Source organism: Parasteatoda tepidariorum, chromosome 3, assembly GCF_982258835.1.
Source record: "Parasteatoda tepidariorum strain Cologne lab strain chromosome 3, Ptep-v5.0, whole genome shotgun sequence".
In the NCBI taxonomy this organism is placed as follows: Eukaryota; Metazoa; Arthropoda; class Arachnida; order Araneae; family Theridiidae; genus Parasteatoda; species Parasteatoda tepidariorum.
Genome location: NC_141757.1, coordinates 63,104,275 through 63,127,174, shown reverse-complemented (window position 1 = coordinate 63,127,174; position 22,900 = coordinate 63,104,275). Strand labels below are relative to the sequence as shown.

At 27.2% G+C, this 22,900-nt stretch overlaps 1 protein-coding gene across 1 annotated transcript in view; it reads right to left on the bottom strand.

Annotated features, from left to right (window-relative positions):
- The window catches only part of Cad99C (cadherin 99C), a 109,539-nt gene that overhangs the window by 49,403 nt on the left and 37,236 nt on the right, over window positions 1–22,900 (bottom strand). Inside the window, exons 2-9 of the mRNA XM_087159459.1 lie at window positions 10,275–10,357; window positions 8,299–8,361; window positions 5,052–5,194; window positions 3,649–3,711; window positions 3,466–3,555; window positions 2,462–2,569; window positions 1,494–1,607; window positions 410–577 (exon numbers count right to left, since the gene is read on the bottom strand). Coding sequence (XP_087015585.1) covers window positions 410–577; window positions 1,494–1,607; window positions 2,462–2,569; window positions 3,466–3,555; window positions 3,649–3,711; window positions 5,052–5,194; window positions 8,299–8,361; window positions 10,275–10,344 — 819 coding nt within the window. The 5' untranslated portion in view covers window positions 10,345–10,357. The remainder of the gene's footprint in view (window positions 1–409; window positions 578–1,493; window positions 1,608–2,461; window positions 2,570–3,465; window positions 3,556–3,648; window positions 3,712–5,051; window positions 5,195–8,298; window positions 8,362–10,274; window positions 10,358–22,900) is intronic.

Sequence of the window (22,900 nt, the reverse complement as noted above, 5' to 3'; positions counted from 1 at the left end):
TAGAAAATAAATGAAAAATTCACAGTGAAAAATCCATTAAACTGAAAATAATAACAAATTTTATATTGGAATGGATTTTATTTAAACTATGAAATTATTTATTATTATTTAAATTTACTGAAAAAAATCAAAGTTAGTTACATAATTTATGTTTTATAAAATGATAAAGTTCTTAAAATCTATAATTTTGTCTGCGGAAGAGAAACAAATCCTCATAATTTGCTTACATTTTAATGGCATATAGTGCAGAAAAATACTCTCGATATACTGAAAATTTTAGAGCATTTTTTTTCTTAATGCTGTATTCTTCAACCAAAGCTGATATAATGATCATTGTAATTTTTTTGATACCTTTCCAGTTTAAAGCATTTATAAAATGAAATATCTAAACGCATAAGACAACAATTACCATTACACCACTAGCTACCAGCGCCTTGTATTCAGGATTGACGCATGCACCATTTACCAGAGTACATGCATCATAAACGAAAGCGGGATCTTGATCATCCCCATCGGCTACACGTATAGTTAGAGTTGCTGTAGAGGTCAATCTTTGACTAACATCAGCTGCTTTATCCTGAAATTAAAACATATATGTTTAAATATTGACTTATCCTTAAACAATAAATGTGAATAATTAAAACAGACATGTTTTAATCATTCCTTAATGTATGAATTAACAGTATGAATTTTAAAAAAAATACGCTTTGAGCATTACTTATAAGAAATAAAATAAACTAACTAAATAATAACTGAAACGTGTCGTAATCACTATATCCATCATTAAATAGCAGAAGTAAAGAACAAAAACAAAATGTGGAGAATTTATAAAAAAAATGCTTTAAGCATTACTTATCATAAGAAATAAAATAAACTAACTAACTAAGAAATAAAATACGTGGTAATCACTGAATCCATTGCTAAATAGCAAAAGTAAAGAACAAGAACAAACATGTTTTAACCATTATTTATCCGTTATTATCATTAAATAGTAACCATTATTACCATTAAATAGTAAGTGTGGAGTTCTAAAGCAAATATTTTTAATCATTTCTTATCATTAAACATTACACGTGGAGAACTAAAGTATGTGTTAATCACTATTCAGCCTTAAACAGTAAATGAAGAAAAGTAAAGCAAATGCTTTAATCATTATTTATCATTCAACAGTAAGTGTAGGGTACTGAAATTAATATTTTTTTAATTATTTCTTATCACTAAACATTAAATGTGAAGAACTAAAGTGCTTGTTAATCACTATTCAGCATCAAGCAGTAAATGAAGAGAGGTAAAATAAATATGTTTTATTTATTATTCATCATTAAAAAGCAATTATAGAGAATAACAATAAATATGTTCTATTCTTTATTTAGAACTAAACAGCAAAAATTGAAAAATAAAGTATGCTTTATTCTTTATTTGTCACTAAACAGCAAATGCGGTGAACATATTAAAATTCTATTTATTTGTTTAGCATTAAAACCACAACTTACGTATGCCAAAACTGTTAAATAATAAATATTTGATCTCTCGTAATCCAACAGTTTCTTTACTGTAACAAGTCCTTGATGAGGAAGGTTAATGGAAAAGTACGAATATCCATCTTTCTGCAATATAAACAAATAATAATAATATTAAAAAGAATCCTTTTTATAAAGAGGAATAAAATATACACATAAGAGCTTGCGAATAAATAATTAGGTCAGATTAAAAACAAAAAAAAATTGTTTTATTTCCCAAGGAAACTATGAGGAAATGATTGATACGATTTTACTTTCCAGGGAAACATTTTCAAGTTTATTTCTACAATCAAACAAGTTTGTATCTTTTTAATTACACTTTCTTAACGGTGATTTGTCAGATTTTGATAACTTTTGTGTTTTTATTTGCTTTAATTTCAAAATACGACCTTAAATGTAAATATTTAATTGAATTAATTTTCAATAAAAATTCTGAAAGAGCATATTACATGTGGTGATTACAAAACATTCTATATAGATTTCAAATATTTTTTTACAACGCAAATGTACTACAAAACTAATGATTGCTCTTCTATCTTTAAACTGTTTTTAAAGATTGATGTAAAAACTTGTTTGAACGATTGAACAATGATAATTCAGTTGATGTTAAATGAAGTTATCTCACGTAAAGTGGTATTTACATCGAGCAAAACGAATGATAAAAAGCTTTTAAATGATTGCAGTCATTCACCATTTTAACATTTACAGACAGAAATTTTCTTTTTCAGTTTTTCTAAATTATGGTTAGAACAAGCCCATATTTTCTAGAAGAAAACACTTTTTTAATGATAACAATTTAGTTATCAGACATTATATGTTAGTGTGAAATACATGTAATATGAAATCACGTGGTTCAAAACTACCAATTCTTCAAAATAATAAACTAAGAAATATTTTTAAAAACTTTATCTGTTACAAACTATATCTGTTACGAAACATACTTCTGTCGAGTCACCAGGTGCAGTAGAGTATTCAATTAGTCCATTACTATCGGAATCAGCGTCTGTTGCTGACAGATCTCTGTAAATAGTTGTTCCTATAGGTGTAAGCTGAAATATTTATAGGAGTTAATAATAATAATATAAAATGTGATGATGAGCTTTTAATTAAAATTGAATGAAAGTAAGAATTTTTTTGATTTTTTACCACATATATTTTAGAAAATAACAGACAGTTCTTCAAACGGCAAGGAATAAACAAATAGAATTAATGAATATGTACAAATCATATTTTAAATATTTTCATTTTAATGTTTAAAATAATATAATTCAATACCTTATTAATATATTTTAGAATTTGAACCCTTTATATTTATCATAGTTTCTTGAGAATATGACAAAACTTACTTTTAAAATTGTTTTATGTAGCAGCTTCAAAATGAGCCCCGAAATGTTTTAATTTATGAGCCCATGATATTTGATCATGCTCTTTTATTTACATATTTTCATATATCAGCTTGTTTTGTCATAAACTTGAAATATTTTTTAAAAAAAGTAACTTTTTGATCTAAATTTATTAACTTGTTTCTAACACTTGTAAGCATATTTTCCTTTCTTAATCTCAAAGAATTTTTTTCAGTGGAAAAGCTTTTTTTTAAAAATATGAATTGTATTTTGAAATTATTATAATCTAAAAAAATTATTTGTTTAATAAATTTAATACAGAACGCTTTTTTTTAAATCCTGTAATTTATTCAGTCGTTAAAAACTCATAACAACAGCACATAAAACATATTTGTCCAAAATTTAACTTTTTTTGGAAAAACCAATTTTATGTTAATTTTAAAATTAAATAAGAAGACTGTAACGGCAAAAAATAGTCAATTTTTTGTACTTAAATTAGTAAAAAATAAGCGAAAGTGTTATAAATTTATTTTTAAAATGACTGCTTATATTTTTTATTTCATTTAGAATGTATTACTATTTGTAATAAAATTGCAATATACCTCTGATACAGTAGTTTCGTATGTAGTTGACTTGAAAAGAGGTGGATTGTCGTTTATATCTCCAATCCTTATCACAACTGGAATATTTTTCTAGAAGTATAAGTGAAAAAAAATCCTAAATATTTTTCTTTATACATGATAGTTGAGCAAAGAATCAAATGGAAATTAGTAAACAGTTTTTACTTGTACAGAAGAAACAACATCAGTGCAGGATACTTGTAATCTTATCATTGTTAGCTTTTCAGCCTAAAATAATTACAAAGAATTATTGTTAGTTAATAAGTGAAATGCGCTAATTCATAATTTATTTGTTAGTCGGTATATTGTAGATACGAATTATACATTCTAAACGTTTGTGCATTTTGTTATTATCTGTGCTTTTATTGTGTTGCTTTATTTTATTTCATTTAACGTATAATATCAAACAAAAACATTCAATTAAATAAAAGGAATTGAGGTAACTTTTTAAATACCCTTGTAACACATTAAGGTAGAGGTGATATGTACGGTTTTATTTTATTTTATAACTGTCGTTGAACAGCCGACCCAATTTTGAGTTTACGACTGACAGTTTTTAAATTAATACTCTCGTAAATTTGAATCCAACCCAGAAGACAAAGGAACTCCTGGATCAAGCAATGGGACATTTATGGAGGACTTTTTGATGGAACAAACCCTCATTTGTGTTGCATGGAAAAGGAAACCTCAAAAACTTCCACGGTTAGAGAGTTCTAACCCATAATTCGCCTACCACTGAGGATATTTTATGTCAGCACTGTGGTTAGTGCTAGCCGGGTACGCAATTTATACTAACCAGTCATCACTAAGGCCATGTCTACTGGGACCATTTCCAAGAGGTCGTGCTTTCGATCCCCGCCAGCCGTACACGTAAAATCTGTCGAATCTCCAAGTTCTCCATGTTCCCATTACAAATCATACCTCTGGGGATATTGATCCAGGAGTTTCCTTGTCTTCTAGATTGGTTCAAAATTTCAAGGCTATGGAGTTGAACATTAGTAGTCGTAAACCCAAAATTGGGTCTGCTGTTCAACGATAAAGTAAAATTTGTTAATCATACTCTTCTCGTTTGAAACTTTTATTTCCTCTTGTTGTGAAATTTTCGTCCTCTTATTTTTGAGTTAAAACTTGCATTGCTTTTAATTATCTTCATATGTTAGTTTTTCGAAATGCCTGCTTGAACCTAGCGTGTAACTTTCAATGCAATTTCATCTACTATAAACGATTATTTTAAAGCATGTTTTTATGTATGCTTTCACGTTAAAAAACACGCTGCGTTATTATAAATTATTCTGTTAGTTATCAAAATCTTGTTAAAGTAAAAAATTGCTTTAATAGAATTAGACAAGTGTTTTTTTTTTTTTTTTTTTTTTTTTTTTTTTTTTGACTAAGAGGGAATATTGAAGGTATTTTTGTGCCTTTAAAATAAAACAACTTCACGATATAACATCCTATTCAACCGGATGACAAGAGTTGATTGTATAGTAATATATTTTGGCTTATTTAGATAGAATGTTAGACATAAATTTCTTATTATAATTGAAAAATAAAATTGAATAAATGCTTACATCTCTATCGAGGGGTTTCTTTAGACGTAGCTGTTTACCGCTTATTGCAAAATAATCAGCTGTTGTAGTCTGTATGGCTAATTCTATTTGTGGGGGAAATCCTCTAATTGGAAGTTCATTTGGCACTGTGGTTTGATTTAATTCTGAAAAAAAAATTATAGATATCAATATTGAATTTACGGAGAATGAAATGCATCCAAGTTAATTTTACTCTGTTTCTTACAATTTGTAATTATTTGGGTATAAAAAATTCTGCTTTAAAAGCAAATTAATATGATTTAATTATTCAAAAATGACAAAAACGAATGGTACATTCTGAATTTATCCTATTCCAAAGGTATTTGAATTCTAATAATACTATCATATATTGCGTATTAAAAATAAAATATTTAAGGGATATGGTATTGAAATTAGCTATTTTTATCCATATTTAGGTTTTTCAAAACCTTTAACTATTTTTTACTTAATGTTTTTTTCCTATGCATTTAGTCATTGGCATGTACTTGCCAAAACGAACTTGTTTTGGCATGGATAGTAGTTAAATAACATTTGATATAAGTAAAAAGTAAACTAATTTATGACTTTTAACTTCAAAATTATTTTAAACAATCAAAGACATTGCTACGATTCATTCATCTAATTACTTTAATTAGGGAAACAATCTAGTTGGATTTTTTTATAGAAAAAAAATCTATTTAACAATCTTAATGAAAAGTATTTATCTATTATTTTAAAGTTGTTAATGAAAATTCACATAATTTTTAAAAACATTTTCAGTATCCTCGTTCACGGTTTCGCTAAATTAAATTGCGTTTATTAATTATTTTTGCCATAAAAATATAACCAAAATTGCTTCAAAATGTATATACTTTATAACTAATGATATATAAGTCAATTGCTTAAAAGTATTCTTAAATATTCTATTTTATTTTCTTTGCTGCTTTGACATTGTTGGAATTTTAATTCTAAAATTGCGATTAAATAAACAGCAGAAGTTTGTGCAGCCAACTAGCCGTAAAGTTTACGCCGAGGAGCATTTTTTTTACCTTTAAGGTTTTGTAATCGTTTAGAATGATTTCTAAACCGTGAAAATGGCTGGACATTAGAGTTCGATTATGTTTGGGTTTTCGATAGGTAAAGGACATTATAATTAGTTTGTGTTTTGTCAAACGAGCCTGTAATTAGGCTTAATTAGTTTATCTAGTAGTGTCATCTATCATGAGAGATGTGAAATACAAGATTTTTTTTGCGTAAAACAGCTGCGTGGTGCTGCCATCTGCGCGAAAGGAGTGTTTCGTATTCCATTAGTTAAAGAAATGGAGAACATAATGTAGTGTCAACGCTGCTATTCGAAATCCCATTCAGCTGGTCATGAAACTGACCGCAAGTAGCCTTTACAGTTAAATTATGTACTCAGCTGCAAAGAATTAAGTGGCTATATAAGGTGTTCACCACCCACTTATCCATATGCTGATGGGAAATAAAAATTAAAATTCGTAATCCTTTTCACACCGCTTAGGTTGCAGTGTTCAAAAAATGTGATCTTAATTCTCTGGATGACTTGAAAGGTGAGGACTTGTTGGTGCTGATAAAATCCTGGTTGTTTAACCGTATTAGGTAAAAACAGACAATAAATAATTTTTCTCACATTTAACAAATTGAATACCATTTGTTCTATAGCTATTTGAATATTCTAGCTTAATACGGTAAAATAGCAATTAAATGAATCGTTATTTCCCCATTTCACTGAGATTGCAGTGTAGTTTGAGTTTAATTTGTTTTCTTATATTACAGCTGGAAGTTAAAAAAACTGTTAACAAAAACCAAACACAACAGAAAATTTAAAAAAATTCAATTTTAATGCAGAATAAAAACAATTTAAATGCGAGCGAAAAGAACAACATTGCATAATAATATAAATTGTATTGTATAATAATATAAGTCGAAAAAACAAACTTAGTTTTTTTTATTAATTTCGATAACAATTATACGGTTTTTTTCAGAAACTTCAAATTTACAGTCTCGACATTTGATATAACAATCACATTCACAGCACAATAAGATATTTTGATTCAATATAAAAGATTTCATAATGTGCATTTTATTTTAAGATGAAGTATGAAGGACCTTTAACTCTAGGATAATTATATATTTCCGTAAACCGGCATTTATTTATTTATAAAAACTGTGACCTTCTATACTACAATGGGTATCATAAAAGGAAGTTAAAACTAACGATTGTGTTATGGAAAGCAAAACAAAATAATAAGCACATCAATTTGTCTTTAAAAATATCCGGTATTTTAATGTTTCGGTTAATTTCTTCTCAATAGCTTGAAATATTTCAGGTTAGCAAAAGGAAATATATAACTCTTTTTTGTATATATAAAGACGGCAGTTTCTTAAGACATTCTTTCTTTAAGTTTAAGCGTTAAGAAATTTTTTTAAACAAAATCTATAAAACCTTTCAAACTAAAATATTAACCAATTATCCGTTTGTATAAGTATGTATGATGATAATTTATGGGATAAATTCGTTCGAAACCTTTAATAAAATTTAAATCACTTTTGAGTTGCATTGCTAAAAGCAAAATTAATATTGATTTAACAAATTATAAAACTGTTTTTGAAATTAGGTAATAGAAGCTACATTGCTAATTTTACTTTATATTTTTACTGTTAAATAATAATGTAACTGTTATAATACAATAAATAAAACATTACATTAATTTCATTTTCTGTGAAATAATTTACGAAATAGTGACTACGTGATTGTGCTATCAGGTTTACTTAAAATTACAATATTAAAAGAATATTGCGAAATAACTTTCCTTTAAACTTCTATAAAACTATTTCTTGATATAGGGCATGAGAATAATTTTGAAAATTTTATGTTAGTCCATTTTTTTATATTAATTGTTGTTAAAGACTCAATAGTATTCAACCATCATTTTTTAAATTTAAACATATAAAATAATAATTTTCAGCATTAAAATAATATGCAAATTGCTTTTATATTGCTAACACATTAATTTATATTAAACACTTTTATTATTGATAAAAGTGATAAATTAAAATCAATAAAATTATTATTTATATATACTTTAATGTTTACTAATATTAGTATTTATTTGCTAAAGACTTTACAGTTGACGATATTTACACAATGCTACAAGAATTTTTATATAAACGAAACGTCATAAAATTAGAAATATTTAAGCAAATGCTGATCATCAAATATACTTACGATTTCCTCTACTTTCTAAAATATCCATAATAATTACACTCTCACCAGTCTCAATCTCACATTCTAGAAAAAAAGTTTAAAAGACAGTTATAACTAAAATGATAACCAGTTAATCATGAAATGATTAATTAATAAAAATAATAATCTAAAAAATCGTAATCTAAAAAATAATAAAATATGAGGTCCAACTAAATATTTAATCTTTACAAGAACGAGTAAAAAGTATTTCCTTAGTTACAAATTTAGAATACAAAATGATAATATATGGCTCTCTAAATTACGAATTTCGTAAACGGAAGAACAAAGTACATTCAATACTTAAAAGTATAAATTCAATATTGGATAATAATTTTTGAATTAATATGTTAAAATACTGTATAAGTGTGAATCCAAAATAAGCTATTCTTCGTCCAAACAAAGAAACCCCTATATAGAAGTGAATAAATAAATAAATTCCACTTATCCCCATAAAGGATACATGCAACAGATATCCTAGCTTGATCCATCCGGGTACAGTATTTATAAGACACTTGAAAGCATTGTTTAGGCCCACTTTGCATAAGGAAAATAAACAGTTTAATTTGACTTAACTCCTAATAGCCATTTTAAACAAGCGATGGAAATGTGGACAGACTATTGATATTCTATTAGGTAAAAGGTATAGGGATCAAAAGGTTAGAATTGCATAACAAATGGTAAAATAAATGGCACATCTGAAGATTTGTTTGTTAATTTTATCAGAAATCTTAGAGATTGGCATAAGAACCATTTATTTGGTTAAATTTACTTTCAAGTTTTGTATTTTTACTAAGTGTGGTCATAAGAACTATAATTTTAAAAGCCAGTATTTCTGATAAACCGTAACATATGAACGAAAAATTACCCAAATCAACGGTATAAGTACCATATATTTTAATTTCATTATCAAAATTATGTTTTTTTTAAATATTAACTGAGGTATTAAATTGAACTGAAACATATTAAATTGAGGTAAAGGAGAAAACAGGGAACTTCATCTAGCCTTTGAGTGTGCGTTATACAGTGCAAGAAACCATTCATGGTAAATTATCTTTAACCTTTATCTTGAATTTAAAGTATAGAAAAAGGGAATTCAGAAAAAGCTGCACTGTAAAGCATTTTGTATCAAGTTAGAGTAAAAAGCTCCGGCACTGATGATGCCATTATTTTTTATTGTAAAATTGAACGTAAGAAGATATTTCTGATATACCGTAAATTTTAGAATATTTACTGTAAAATCACTGAAAATAAATTAATATTACTGCAAAATCACTGAAAATAAATTAATATTACTGTAAAATTTACGGTATTAAATTTAATGGCAAAAATGGATTCTACAGATGCAGCAGCTAGGGTGCCAATACGTTTAACTGTTACTTGATCCGGAATTTTTTTTTAGTGTGAAGTAAGCCATAAAGCTTAAATTCTGATTTAAAAAATAAAATACAAAAAAAGCATTAAAATTATAAACAAATTATGGCAGGATACTCAGATGGAAGTAATATCCTCCCAAAATTTGTTTGTATTTCACGTTTTACGTTGAAAAAAACTTTTCAGCATTTGAAATTTCACAGTTTGCTCAAAATCTACCTAATGCCGTTTTTTTTCAAAGAAATTAAAGTTTTTGAATATCATGGCCCAGGAACTGAGGAACGCAACGCAATGCTATGTCTCCAAACAGTGATCTAATGATAACACAACGTTTGAGAGACTTAAATCGTGAAATAACAGTTGGACTATACAATCAGTCGGACTCAAGGGCATCGGGCGTTGGACAGACAATAACAGTTGGATTTAAGGGCACCTTCCTCTAAGTCCAACTGTTATTATTTGACGCTATTTTTCCACCTGCTTCTCGAGTTTTGTGGAAGGTTTTAATACCCGTGCATTCTATATATGTATTTGGATATTTTGAAATCGAAATAAAAATAAAGTTAAATAAAATTGCAAATACTCACGACTTTTACAACAACTTAGAAGTAACCAGAGGGAAGAAAGGAGCAGCAGAAGCCTCTCTGGTGCTGCCATCTTTCTTCCTTTCCTAAAAACGAAAACAAAAGTGAGATGAGAATAATATTTAATAATATTTGTATACAATGTGTATGTTTATTGAAAAGCAGCAAATTTATTATTAATAATTACTGAATGACTTTGCTACTTCTAATAATTAAATCATTCATTTTTTAATAAAACCACTCTTCGCGAAGGCATCGAAGCATAATAACATTTTAATTTTATTTTCGGAATAATTAAAGAAGCTAATAATCCTGCATTATTTCATCTAGTTTACTAAATAAAACAACGTCATAAGTGAATAAATAATTCCTAATTCAAAAAGTAACAAAACAAGAATTTTAAATTACTTAATGTCATTAATATGTAAGTTATTGGTTATGATATGGAATTAATAAACTGTGATTTTAATGTATAGGTTAGGGCAATATAGTGAGATGCCAGCCTTTTCGTAACAACGTTTTCCTTACTTTAAATTTATCCTTAGTATTATTTTCAGGTGGATGCTTTAGAAATTTATGGATATTTCATTTAGTAACAAAATAAATTCTTGAAATACCTTAATACAAATCGTTAAGATTTATTCCCAAAACTTGCTCTTTAAAAACTCTCCTAATCTGTTCAAAAACGTTGCTTATTATTACATTTACTCAAGCTTTTCGCAAATGTCTTTTTTACTTCAATAACAATAAATGTTAATACAAACTAAAAAGAAAATTATGATTTAAGAAAATATTTTTTTTTCAAAGCAATTTCACTCCAAATGAAGAGAGAAGGAGAAATTTTTGAAAAGTGAAGAATTTAAAAAATTAGAATGGAAAGAATTAGAAACAATAGAAAGAATAAGCAAGATAAGAATAGGGAGAATAAGATAAGAAAAAAATTGGAATGGAAAGTATTTAAAAAAAAATTTATTCATATATTCGGGGGACCAGAAAGTAATGTCGTTTCGATGCATTTGATATTTGTTGCCAAGATTTTATTTTTAACCAATAATGTATTCACTCTTTTTATCAACAAACTTTCAATACCGAATCAAAAATGAATCGAAATAAGTCGAGAAAAAAAATGAATTTGTTTTTAAGACCAACGAATATTTAATGCACGGAAACGACATTACTTTCCGGTGCCCTAATATTTACAATGGTCACTAAAATTTCAAATGATAATTTTGAGTAATTCATTATACTATGCGATACATAAACAAGGCAACATAAAAATAAATGAGCGAAACACCATTGGTACTCTTCAATTCCTAACCATGCAAAATATCAGTTTGTTTTGAAATCTGAACAAAGCTTATGGATTTTTGAAGCTATAGCTAATATATAATGAAGCAAAACAATAGTTAAAGAACTATTGAGCCAAATATTTGTGAAGGTCATTGTTTTTTTTAAAAGCGGAAACGAGTTCATATAGAGATTCTTAACATTTTATAAGTAATGTTTTGCTTGATTAATTTTGCTGTGGTTTGTTGAAATTTTTCTTCGAAAGTTATTGGCTGATATACTAGTAAATAAACTAAATATTTTCTTATTTTTGCTGAATGGCAGAATGATTTAAAAATCAAATTTTTGTAGCTTTGTTATTAGAACCAATTCTGCTCGGAGAAAAAATGTATGGTCAAAGCTACCAAAATATGATAAAATTTAATGTTCTTCTTGCTTTATGGGATCACCAAAAAGATTTGTAATTTCTTCCGAAGCGATCTGGTAATGATTTTGGAAAAATTAACAATAAAATATAGTTTTATATTAGGTAAATGTGATAAAATTTAGTAATTTTATCTTGATACTTAAGAGCATGCACAGTAAAAAAAGGAACCAAAAAAAAAAAAAAATGTTTCCGAAAATTTCAATGAACTTCAGTGGATAGCATGTTTCTGATAAATTGAGAAAAATTTTTTTTTTTGAAAAGTACGAAACTGAATCATATTAACGCCTATTCGGTTTCTCAGGTTTCCAAAGTATTCAGGAACGTTTCGGGATTTTTTTTTCATTTTGTTTTAACAGTTTGGCATAAAAACCATTCATCCGGTTAAATTTACTCATCACTATTGTATTGTTAACTAAGTATAGTGCAATAGAACTATAATTTTGAAAACCAGAATTTCCGTTAAACGGTTACCATATGAGGGATAAAATTATCAAAGAATGCTTTAAGTACCGTATATTTCGGTTTTTAACATCAGAATCGTTTTTTTTTAATTAGAAATTTCAGTACAATAGAGTGCGATAATTTTACTGGAATTCGTTTCTCCTTGCTCCAAAAATAAATCACTCTTAAAGAAAAGCTTCAGTTAAAAGAGGTGGGTTTGTGGTTGATATAAGGTATTTTTCTTATTATAGATTAAGCCAGCTCACTCAAATTGAATTTAAAATGAACTAGTGTATCTATTTTAGCAATCTAAGTGATCAGGTGTTATCTTTCAGTTAACAGCTTCATTACCACTATGCTTTTAAAACCTTTTTCAAGATCATCGGGCTGGAAAAATACGTGACTGGTTTCATCAGCACTTATATACTCTATTACAACTCGATTGTAGTATTACCTGACTTGGATCCCATTGAAAAATCGGCAGAGCATTTTGAAATATCAGATAAAGCACCAATTATATTTCCGATATTCGGTAGATGGCTTGAGGCTATAGTTAATTGAGACGTATTTGCTTAACCTTGCAGATTCACTTCCTATCCATAACGAGTTGGTTATCAGATCCTGAGATGGCGTTATGAGGTATTTAATGATGCTTATGACACTTTAGGGACTGGCTAAGTTTTACTCAGCTTTTAAATTATTTTAACTATTAAATTTTGCCGAATTATTATATCATTAAAAATAGTAGCAAATAAATTTCCTCTATAAGTTTTCTATTTACAATATGCTCTTAGGACTTACGATTAATATTCGGGTACTTGAATTCATAGTAATTATATGACTCGTAAACCTCAGTGCCCCTAAAAAAAATCTTTTTTTTTAATATACTGAAGCGATACACAAATTTTTGTAAGTTTTATTCTCCATGGATGTAAATTCTGATTCATATTTTAGTGAATTTAAGTAAATTTGCTTTCGAAATTTATAGATTGCACTTTCGAAGTGTGAGAAACTAAAGATTACGATTTCCTTTTCTTTTTGTACCGATAGACCAAATCTATTAATGCATAATATGCATCACACCATTCAAGCCTAACTGCTCTCGCTCGTGTCGTTTTGATATGTTATCCAAAGAAATGCTTTTAAAAACTGGCGTCTGTTCTTTGTCGCCAAATGCGCTTGAAACATTCTTTAGCTCCAAAAACACTTAAAAACTGTTCCATAGAATTTCCATCCACTGCGATATCCGACATTTAATGACTTGTTCAAATAAATCAATAATCAACTACATCGAAGAGCCATTACATTATGACCACCCTCCATCTATAACAATGGGCTCGCCCAGGTTTTCATGGTTTCTCGCCCAGGAACAATGTTTTCATGGGGCACATTAGGACCCATAATCCTCATAGAACAATCCCTGGCGTCTGTAAGCTACTTGAGCATAGTTGCTTACCAGGTTCACCCATTCATGGCAACAGTTTTTCCTGCGGGGGATGGCGCTTACCAACAGAATAATGCACCATGTCATAAGGGTCGAATCGTTGAGGAACATTCCAGTGACTTTCAAGTCATGTCTTTGCCCCCAAATTCACCTGACCTTAATCCAATAGAGCATTTGTGGTCCTACTTGGAAAACCAAATTCGTGCTGACACGCTACCCCCTCGCAATGTGAGGGAATTGCAGGACCAGTTGGTGAGCGCTTGGTACCAGATACCTCAGACTACCTATCAGCACCTTATGGAATCAATGCCATGGCGGGTGCTAGCAGTTTTGAGGGCTAAAGGTGGTCCTACATGTTATTAGCAGGGTGGTCATAATGTAATGGCTCTTCAGTGTATAAATACGATTTTAAAAAGACACTTCCTTGGGAAATCTAATTTTTTCCAAATATGTTCATTAGAGCCTTCCTTCAGAGAATAACTTTTAATTATAAATACATAATTTAAAAAAAATTCGAAAAAAAAAACCCGTTTGAACAACGTGATTTTATTATTTTGTTTATATTCATTTTTTAGTGACATTGCCTATGTTTTTGCCAATGCTTTGTGAAATAATGGATGACTTCCTTAGCATTTTTTGAAATTTTATATTTTTATTAGAAAGTGAAGTATAAGAAATTAAGGAATTAAATCAGGAAGATAATACTATTTACTCTAGAATCATATTTTCAATTTTATTTCTGACAATTATCAAGCTCGAATAATACAATTCCAAAATCCGTTTTGTACTCTTTAAGTTGTAGTAGCTTCCATATATTTTAGAGATATCACATTCCTTTCTTATATTTCCAACATAACATATTCTTTCCAAATATTTCCGAGATAACATATTCTTTCCATATATTTCAGAGATAACATATTCTTTCTATATACTTTAGAGATAACACATTTTTTCATAGATTATCCAGGTAACATATTCTTTACCTATATTTCCAGTTTTTATATTTTCTAAAAGTTCAAACTTAAGTATTAAATCTTTTCATTAAATAACTGTCTAATATTCTGAGATAACATATTCTTTCCATATTACATTATCTGAATAGAGGAAATAAATGTTTAGCTTTAGTTTTAGAACAAGTGAATAAAGGTTCTCGTTTAACAACGGAATTGCGATCTTTGTTACGATACTTCAGAATTTTACAAAATGAAGCTTGATGTATTCCAAGATGAACCAGTTTTTATATTTTCTAAAAGTTCAAACTTAAGTATAAAATCTTTTCATTAAATAACTATCTTATATTTCTGAGATAACATATTCTTTCCATATTACATTATCTGAATGGAGGAAATAAATGTTTAGCTTTAGTTTTAGAACAAGTGAATAATGGCTCTCGTTTAACAACGGAATTACGATCTTTGTTACTGTACTTCAAAATTTTACAAAATGAAGCTTGATATATTCCAAGATAGACCAGTTTTTATATTTTCTAAACGTTCAAACTTAAGTATTAAACTCCTCTCATTAAATCGCTATCTAGTGCTTAGAATGAAGCATATCCCAGATTAACAAAAGATTTTTTTTTTCATCACGGAATTCAATAACAAACGATAATCAAAGGGGGTGCACAAGGGGTGCGTGCACAAATTCTATTTCTGTTACCGAGGTGTTCCGGTACATCGAAAATCCGGAAGTATCTTCTCGCTTGCTTGCATCCCCGACTTTCTATTTTGCGATGTCCATTGTGCCCATCCAATGACCCATTTAGATTTTTCGTGTGTCCAGGCGCCAATCGTCTTTAACGTCACGTGCCGAACTAAAGTCTTCCATAGCTTTAAATTCACTCGGACCTATAGTTCCAGAACTTACATGTCAAATGAATTCAGATGAGGGATATTTCTGTATGGTTACGGAAATCGTTTGAAAGTGTTTAGCAACTCTAAATTTACAAGCTACCCAAATTTGATTACTATTTTAATAGCAGAACTACGATGACACTACAGAATAATCGACCATGACTATTATAATAGTATTTGATTACTGGCATAATCGCAACAAATCGAGTTCGAATTCCAACGATGGCTGGTCAATATGAATTCTGCTCCAGACTCGCAGGTAAAGTGATGGCATAAAATATTATGATGACGTATAATATCCTGAGTGTTAAACGAATCATCTATTGGAATTACCTTCCCATTGATAGAAGGTTTTCATGGTTTTTCTCCTGATTTAAGGGTTAGATACCTTAAAAAGTTTTCACGAAGACTAGTCGTTCCAAATGTCTGAGCTAAAAGTTACCTTGTCTTGTTAGGTTCAAAGTTGCAGAGCTAAGGAATAGAACACTGATAATCATAAGCCCAATGTTGAGTCGGATGTTCGATGCCAGTTATAAAATGAAATATAAAAATAGCAGCATTTAATAATCTACAATTATCATAATTATGGCATATGATAACACTAATAATGGCCCTATTTAGTAATCAGTAATTGCTACAGTTATGGAATTTGGTAACTCTAATAATGTCACTCTTTAGTAACCTACAATTATTATAATTATGACATTTAATTATTATAATAACACCTTTTAGTAATGTGTCATTACAATAATTACTACGCTTGATTACTATAATAATATAGATATATTACTATTATGCCATTAATATAATTATACTGTGCAATTGCTTTAATAATAACAAGATGATTCTTTAACAAGTTCATTAGTTCATAGAGCATTGTTAAGTCCAACCTTTGCATTTGAACACTGAGTCAGTGAAATTCACTCAATCTTTTCAAAGTACAAAATTTGAAAAAAAATTACAACTGAGTTTTTCAGTTATTTATTTAAATTTTTTAACAACATATATTTTTGCTATTTTAATTTTATTCCCAGGATAAGGAGCAATTCAAAATGATTTCAAGCGTTGCATGTAGTTAACGAAGTGAGCACTCATGTTTTAATTGTTTGTTTTATTCTGTAGATTATATTAAGAAAATTATTTGTTTCTCGAAGTTAACTAACCCTATAAGGTTTTCTGTTCATGTTATGCAATCGCGTGTTACTCTCAGAAGTTTTCTTATTTTTAAAGTAACATTTAAGAAGAAATTTCAGAAATAAAATATTACATATTGACCCTTTATATAAATGTGTTGCAATTAATTCTGACTTTTTCTTAAATAAAAAAAGGATTTTTAATTTTGAAACATGTGAAAAAGCAAAGTTAATGATCTTCATTTTAATCTCTTGATCCCCTTTTTCATAAATACGAAATAATAAACAAATAAATACATAATCTGTAGCAAATTATAATTATTTTGTTTAATTTAAAATAAAATAATCAGATGATAGAATTAATTTTAATATTTCCCTGAAAAACTAATTTTTTTATGAAATAAAGATAAAATAAATCAATTCCAATCATCAGCACTCACTTAAGCATGAATTTCAAGTTCCGCTGTGTAAGCATGTAAATGCTTATCAGATTTATATGATACATGACTGGTAATCCTACAAAGATAACTGATACTATCAGCTTAACACCTGATAATTCGATAACATTTTGTTTTATTGCTTAAAGTTAATTTGAAAGGGTGTTTTAAGAACATTAAGAACAATTAAGTTAATACTTAGAATGGAAAAATTAAACATCATTCTTTAGATTGTGCAATCAAAGCAGATTTAAATCAGTTTTCAAAATCTTCTTAATTAGTTGCAATGTATTTTTAGCCAGAAATTAATGATTTCCTTGTTCTAAAAGTTATTTTATTGAAAGTAAAAGTCTGAATATTACTTTTTAACTTAATGACACATTGCTTTTACATTGAAAAAAAGTGTGGTCAAAACTAGCAGAATATAGTAAAATGTAGCTCGTTTGTGTCTCTATGGAAACACAGAACATCGAATAACACGGTAATTTTATCAAAGCTCTTTGATAATGATTTTGGTAAAAATAACAATAAAATATAGTTTTAAAATATGTGATAAAATTTGGGAAATTGGGTAAAATTTAGTAGTTTTATCATCATGATAATTTTAACCAAAATAACTTTTTTAAAAATAATATATTAAAATTTTAAAAAATCCTTTGAAGAGAGCTTAAATTTTTTATGCCAAAATATGACTTAATTTTAAATTATATCCTCGTTTCATTTAAAGCGTTTTTAAATACCATTTCATACAATATTGGCAGATGCATGTAAAGATACGTTTTGAAACAATTTTAGCTTCATAAGAATATCCCAGAATCAATTTTAGCTTTTTACGAATATCTCAGAAACATTTTTTAATTAATGCCTAAAATATAAAATTGCATGTTCTTTGCAACACTATCAAAGCAGTTTAACTATGCTTTTTATCCTTCAAAAAAGTCTATTTGAATAGCACTAAAAATTCATTGACAAATGAAATTACGTATTTTCAAAATAACGCTGCTAATATTTTTTAAAAGAAGTAATGACGTTCTGTTTTTAAAGATACTGAAAATGTCTCTGCAGCAATGAGACGTTGTCTACACTGTAAAAAATTTTGGTTAAGATTACGGTAGAAAGTACCGGCACCTAGAATGCCGGCACATTTTACTATAAAATCTATTGTTACCAGAAAATTTTGCAGAGAGAAAAAATCAAATAAATCGTAATTTTTTGCGTAATAATTATACAAAATTACGGAGTCACCCTCATTCAATAAATATTACTGTAAAAATCACTGTAAAAATAGATTTTATGGATGATGCTAAGTGCCGGTACTTTACACCGTAATTTTTTACAGAGTACTTATATATCCCTACTAATAATGCTTATGTAATGCTTTCTTTACGCGATTAAAAATATTTCAGACATATTAAACGTACGATATTTCATTTTGGTTAAAAAAAGAATAGTTTCATTTTGATTCAAAATATTATTTTATAATAATATTTAGAAGAAATCTTTAAGTAAATCAATAAAAACTTCAATAGTACTAAACATTTCTGATAATATTTCTTTTTTAAGCATATATGCGTTCTATTTAACAGGCATTATTTTAAGACATTAAAAATATTTATTATTTGTTAAATTTGCAACGTGCAAAATACGTTTCAAAAGAATAGCAAGCATTTTTATTTAGTTTCATAAACGGGCTTATATGGAGCTTTTCAGTGATTGCTATTAAAATAATTACTCTATTTTTTAAAAAAAAAATAAAATGACTTTTGAATATTACAAAAGCATTTCAAATGGGTTGATTTTGGATGCAGATAATATGGTGCAACCATGTCTTTATTTAAAAATAAAATTAAGGTAGATAAACTTTTAATGAAACTGTATGCAAAACTTGTGATAATTTTTTCTTATAAAAAGTTTCAAGCTACAACTTATTATTGGAGGGATGTATATTTGTACAAATACTCAACAAATGAATACACTCTATCCAACAAAGATATCAGAAACAAAAATATTTCCAACCAGGATCTACAATACTCAGTCATCATGGCGACTAAAAGATCATAAAAAAAATAAAATATCGTAAGAAGGATAAGAATAAAATATTTTATTCTTATCCTCCCCAATATTTTAACATTTTTTTAATCTTTTTAATTTTTTTCAATTAATTTATTATTACTGGTTCCAAAACATCTGAGAAATTTTTTACTTTTGTAGGTCCCCGTTTCGAACAATTAAAATGATAAATTAAAATAAATACTCTGTTATAAATAACAATAATAAAAAAAATAGTGCTATAAATACAAAAATGTTTAATAATTTTTAAATTATCCTCTGTTAAAAACAAATTTTAAAAATTCCGCAATTCTGACTCAAATAGTCTAATAAATCCTTTACCTTATTTTCAAAATTAATTCGTAAAATTATCTTTACTGCTAACTGAAATAATTTTCTTCAATAATCTCCTAATAATTGACAACTTTGTTCAGCCATTATCCCAAATACGCCCGATTTTTGACATTTCATCAAGTTTGGAAAAGAAAACACTTTAAAAATGAGTAGAACAATTGGGCGCGGTGTAGAATGGGCGTTTCAAGAATTTTTTCAAGAATGTCTGTTAACCTTCCTGTATAAAACAAGTTTTCGTATTCTGTCCTTAGAAATTTTTTTCTTATTCTTTTGAAAACAAACAAATAAAACAGATAAAATCTTTAGCAGAAATGACCTTATGGAAACTTTATTGTTTTAAAAACAGAGAAAAAAATGCTAATTTCAAGAATTCCGATTAGATTAAAATTTTTAATAATTCTCTTGTATTGTTGAGCGATTTGATAAAAACAAAACAATATTTAGAAATAGAAAATAATTCATAATATTTTTAATGGATTATGTTTATATTTTAAACAAGGAAAGAATAATTAAAAGAATCCAAAACAATGATTCGTTATTTTTTGGAAGCTGGCAGCTCGCTTTTTAATAAATTTTTGAAAGAAAGGAAAAAATTCTTGTTTTTGTCCAATAATTGAAAGGATTTTCTTTTTTAATATCATAAAAGAGAGACGTATGTTGTTATTTTAATTCTTTTTTATCATTCCTTATTTATTTAGGACAAAACATTTTGATTAAGATTTAGTTCGTTTTGATGTAAATTGATACTAAAAACTAAGTGTGTCAGTTTTATTATGTTGTTATTGTTTTGGGACTTTTTTTTTGTTTCAAAAAGTAAAGGAACAATCTAAATGTATAGATAATTGGATAATAAAGAATAAGTTCGAACTAATTTTAACTTAGTTCAGTATTTCATAATAAATTTTTTTAAATTTTATTTAAAAAGTAAAATAAAACATGTGTGGTAAAAGGTTAAAACAATAAAAATGTTAAAAAACTAGAATGTAAAAATAGGAACGAAAGTGTGATTGAATATTTTATGAAGTCAATGAATTTGGATTAAAACTGCAATAAAGTTAAAAGGGAAAAATGAATTTAGAAAAATTAATAACTATTTTTGAGAAAGCTTATGTACTTAAATTACTAAAATTAACTTTTTAATTTAAACATTTATTGAAACACATTTAAGTTTAAATTTTTTTACATCTGGTTTTTAAAACGTTTGTATTTAAACGCACAATAAAATTATTAATAATCGTTCACTCTAGTAGGTTTTCATTGATATTTATCTAAAAGTATTCTATTTTAGTACATCATGCAGCACAAAACGTAACAATTATGTTTCAAATTTTAAGCCTATCAGAAACATATTTAATAACGTTTATAGAAAATCGGGAATTTTTGTGTTTCGGAAACTCTTACAATGCTTTTGTTCCTAACCTTTTTGAAACTCTATTTCACCATTTTGCACTGTATGGGCAATGATAAAGAAATATGTAGAGTACAATAAGACGCATCGTGTACAGAACAACAAAAAATTTTATTATCTTACTTGTTTCGAACTATTTTCTTTTTTTCAAACATTTTGTGTTTATGTATCAGAATTTGAGGAAGGTTTTGCTTAATTTTGTGTTATGATTTCTAGACATATGTGTGTACACATATTTTTCTACAACACATATGTGTGTAAATTAATTTGAAAATTATATAAAATACTATATTAATGAAAGAAAAACAAATTAATTAACCCACTGATGGTTTTGCTCGTATAAAGTCGTATTTTCGCCTGAAATCTTCTCCGCATAGCGAAACCGCTTTTTATTATGTTATTAGATTTGAAAATAGTATATAAAGGGAAATATTTTCCCAGTTTTGCCCTTTTACCCAACCGTCAGTTGGGTAAAGACGGTACATTTTACATTAACAGTTAAAATCAAAGTTTATATGAATAGTAATAAAGGTATTAAATTCTTATAAATGATTAAAAAATTCGTTCTCACAAACTAGAAAAATGAAATAATTATGCTATTAATTACTTTCTTATCTATTTACTGTTCTAAATATGTTTTGGTAACTTTTGGACAACTGATTTTTATCATTTGCTTATCAATTAGGATCTTTGATTTGTTGTACAATAAGAGAAAAGTATGGTTTAAATACTCAAATATGATAAAATTTACCGTGTTTCTGGTTCAAATTCTGGTACCGTGTATGGGTTCACTAAAATGCTCGGTAATTATTACCGGAAGAATTTAGTAAAATTAACAACATGTGATAAAATTTTGGTAAATGTGGTCGAATTTGGTAGTTTTAGTATGATACATTATAGCAAGGCATTAAAAACCATTTATTTGGTTAGATTTACTTTTCAGTTTTTCATTTTTTGCTAAATGTGTAATAATAAGAACTATAATTTTGAAAACCATAATTTTCAGTAAACCGTTACCATATGAACGGTAAAAGTGCCTGATGAATGGTTTTAATACTGAATAATTTGCCTTTATTCTCCAGGATTACGATTCTTTTCTACCAGAAATGTATTTACCATACTGTACGGTAATTTTACCAGAATTTTTTTTCCTCGTGTTATCATAATTTAATTTAATTTAATTTAATTTAATTTAATTTAATTTAATTTAATTTAATTTAATTTAATTTAATTTAATTTAATTTAATTTAATTTAATTTAATTTAATTTAATTTAATTTAATTTAATTTAATTTAATTTAATTTAATTTAATTTAATTTAATTTAATTTAATTTAATTTAATTTAATTTAATTTATTGTGAATATATATGAAATGCTTTACTTAAAATGCTTCCATTCTTAGGTTACTTAAAAAACTTCTAAATGGTAAAGTAGTAATTCTTAATAAAATATTTATGGTTACTAATTTTATATTAATGATAAACTAATCAATACAAAATTATTCCGCTTTCATTTTGTGCAAAAGAATGGATGATGTGTTAAAAAATCTAGGATTACTTTTTTTTATGTCAGTTAAGAAAATTTCTGGCTATTTAATATCTTTTTTAGTTCTTTGTTAATCTATTCATATTCAATTTTGTTATATCCTTAGTTATCTTAATGTTTTCTTATTCATAATGAGTGAGTTTTCTTTTACCTATAATTTGGATCTATCTTAGTAATGCGACAAATAAACCAACAAAATTTGTAATTATGAAAATTTAGAAAATCGTAAGTACCTTTCCTTTAAAAAATTT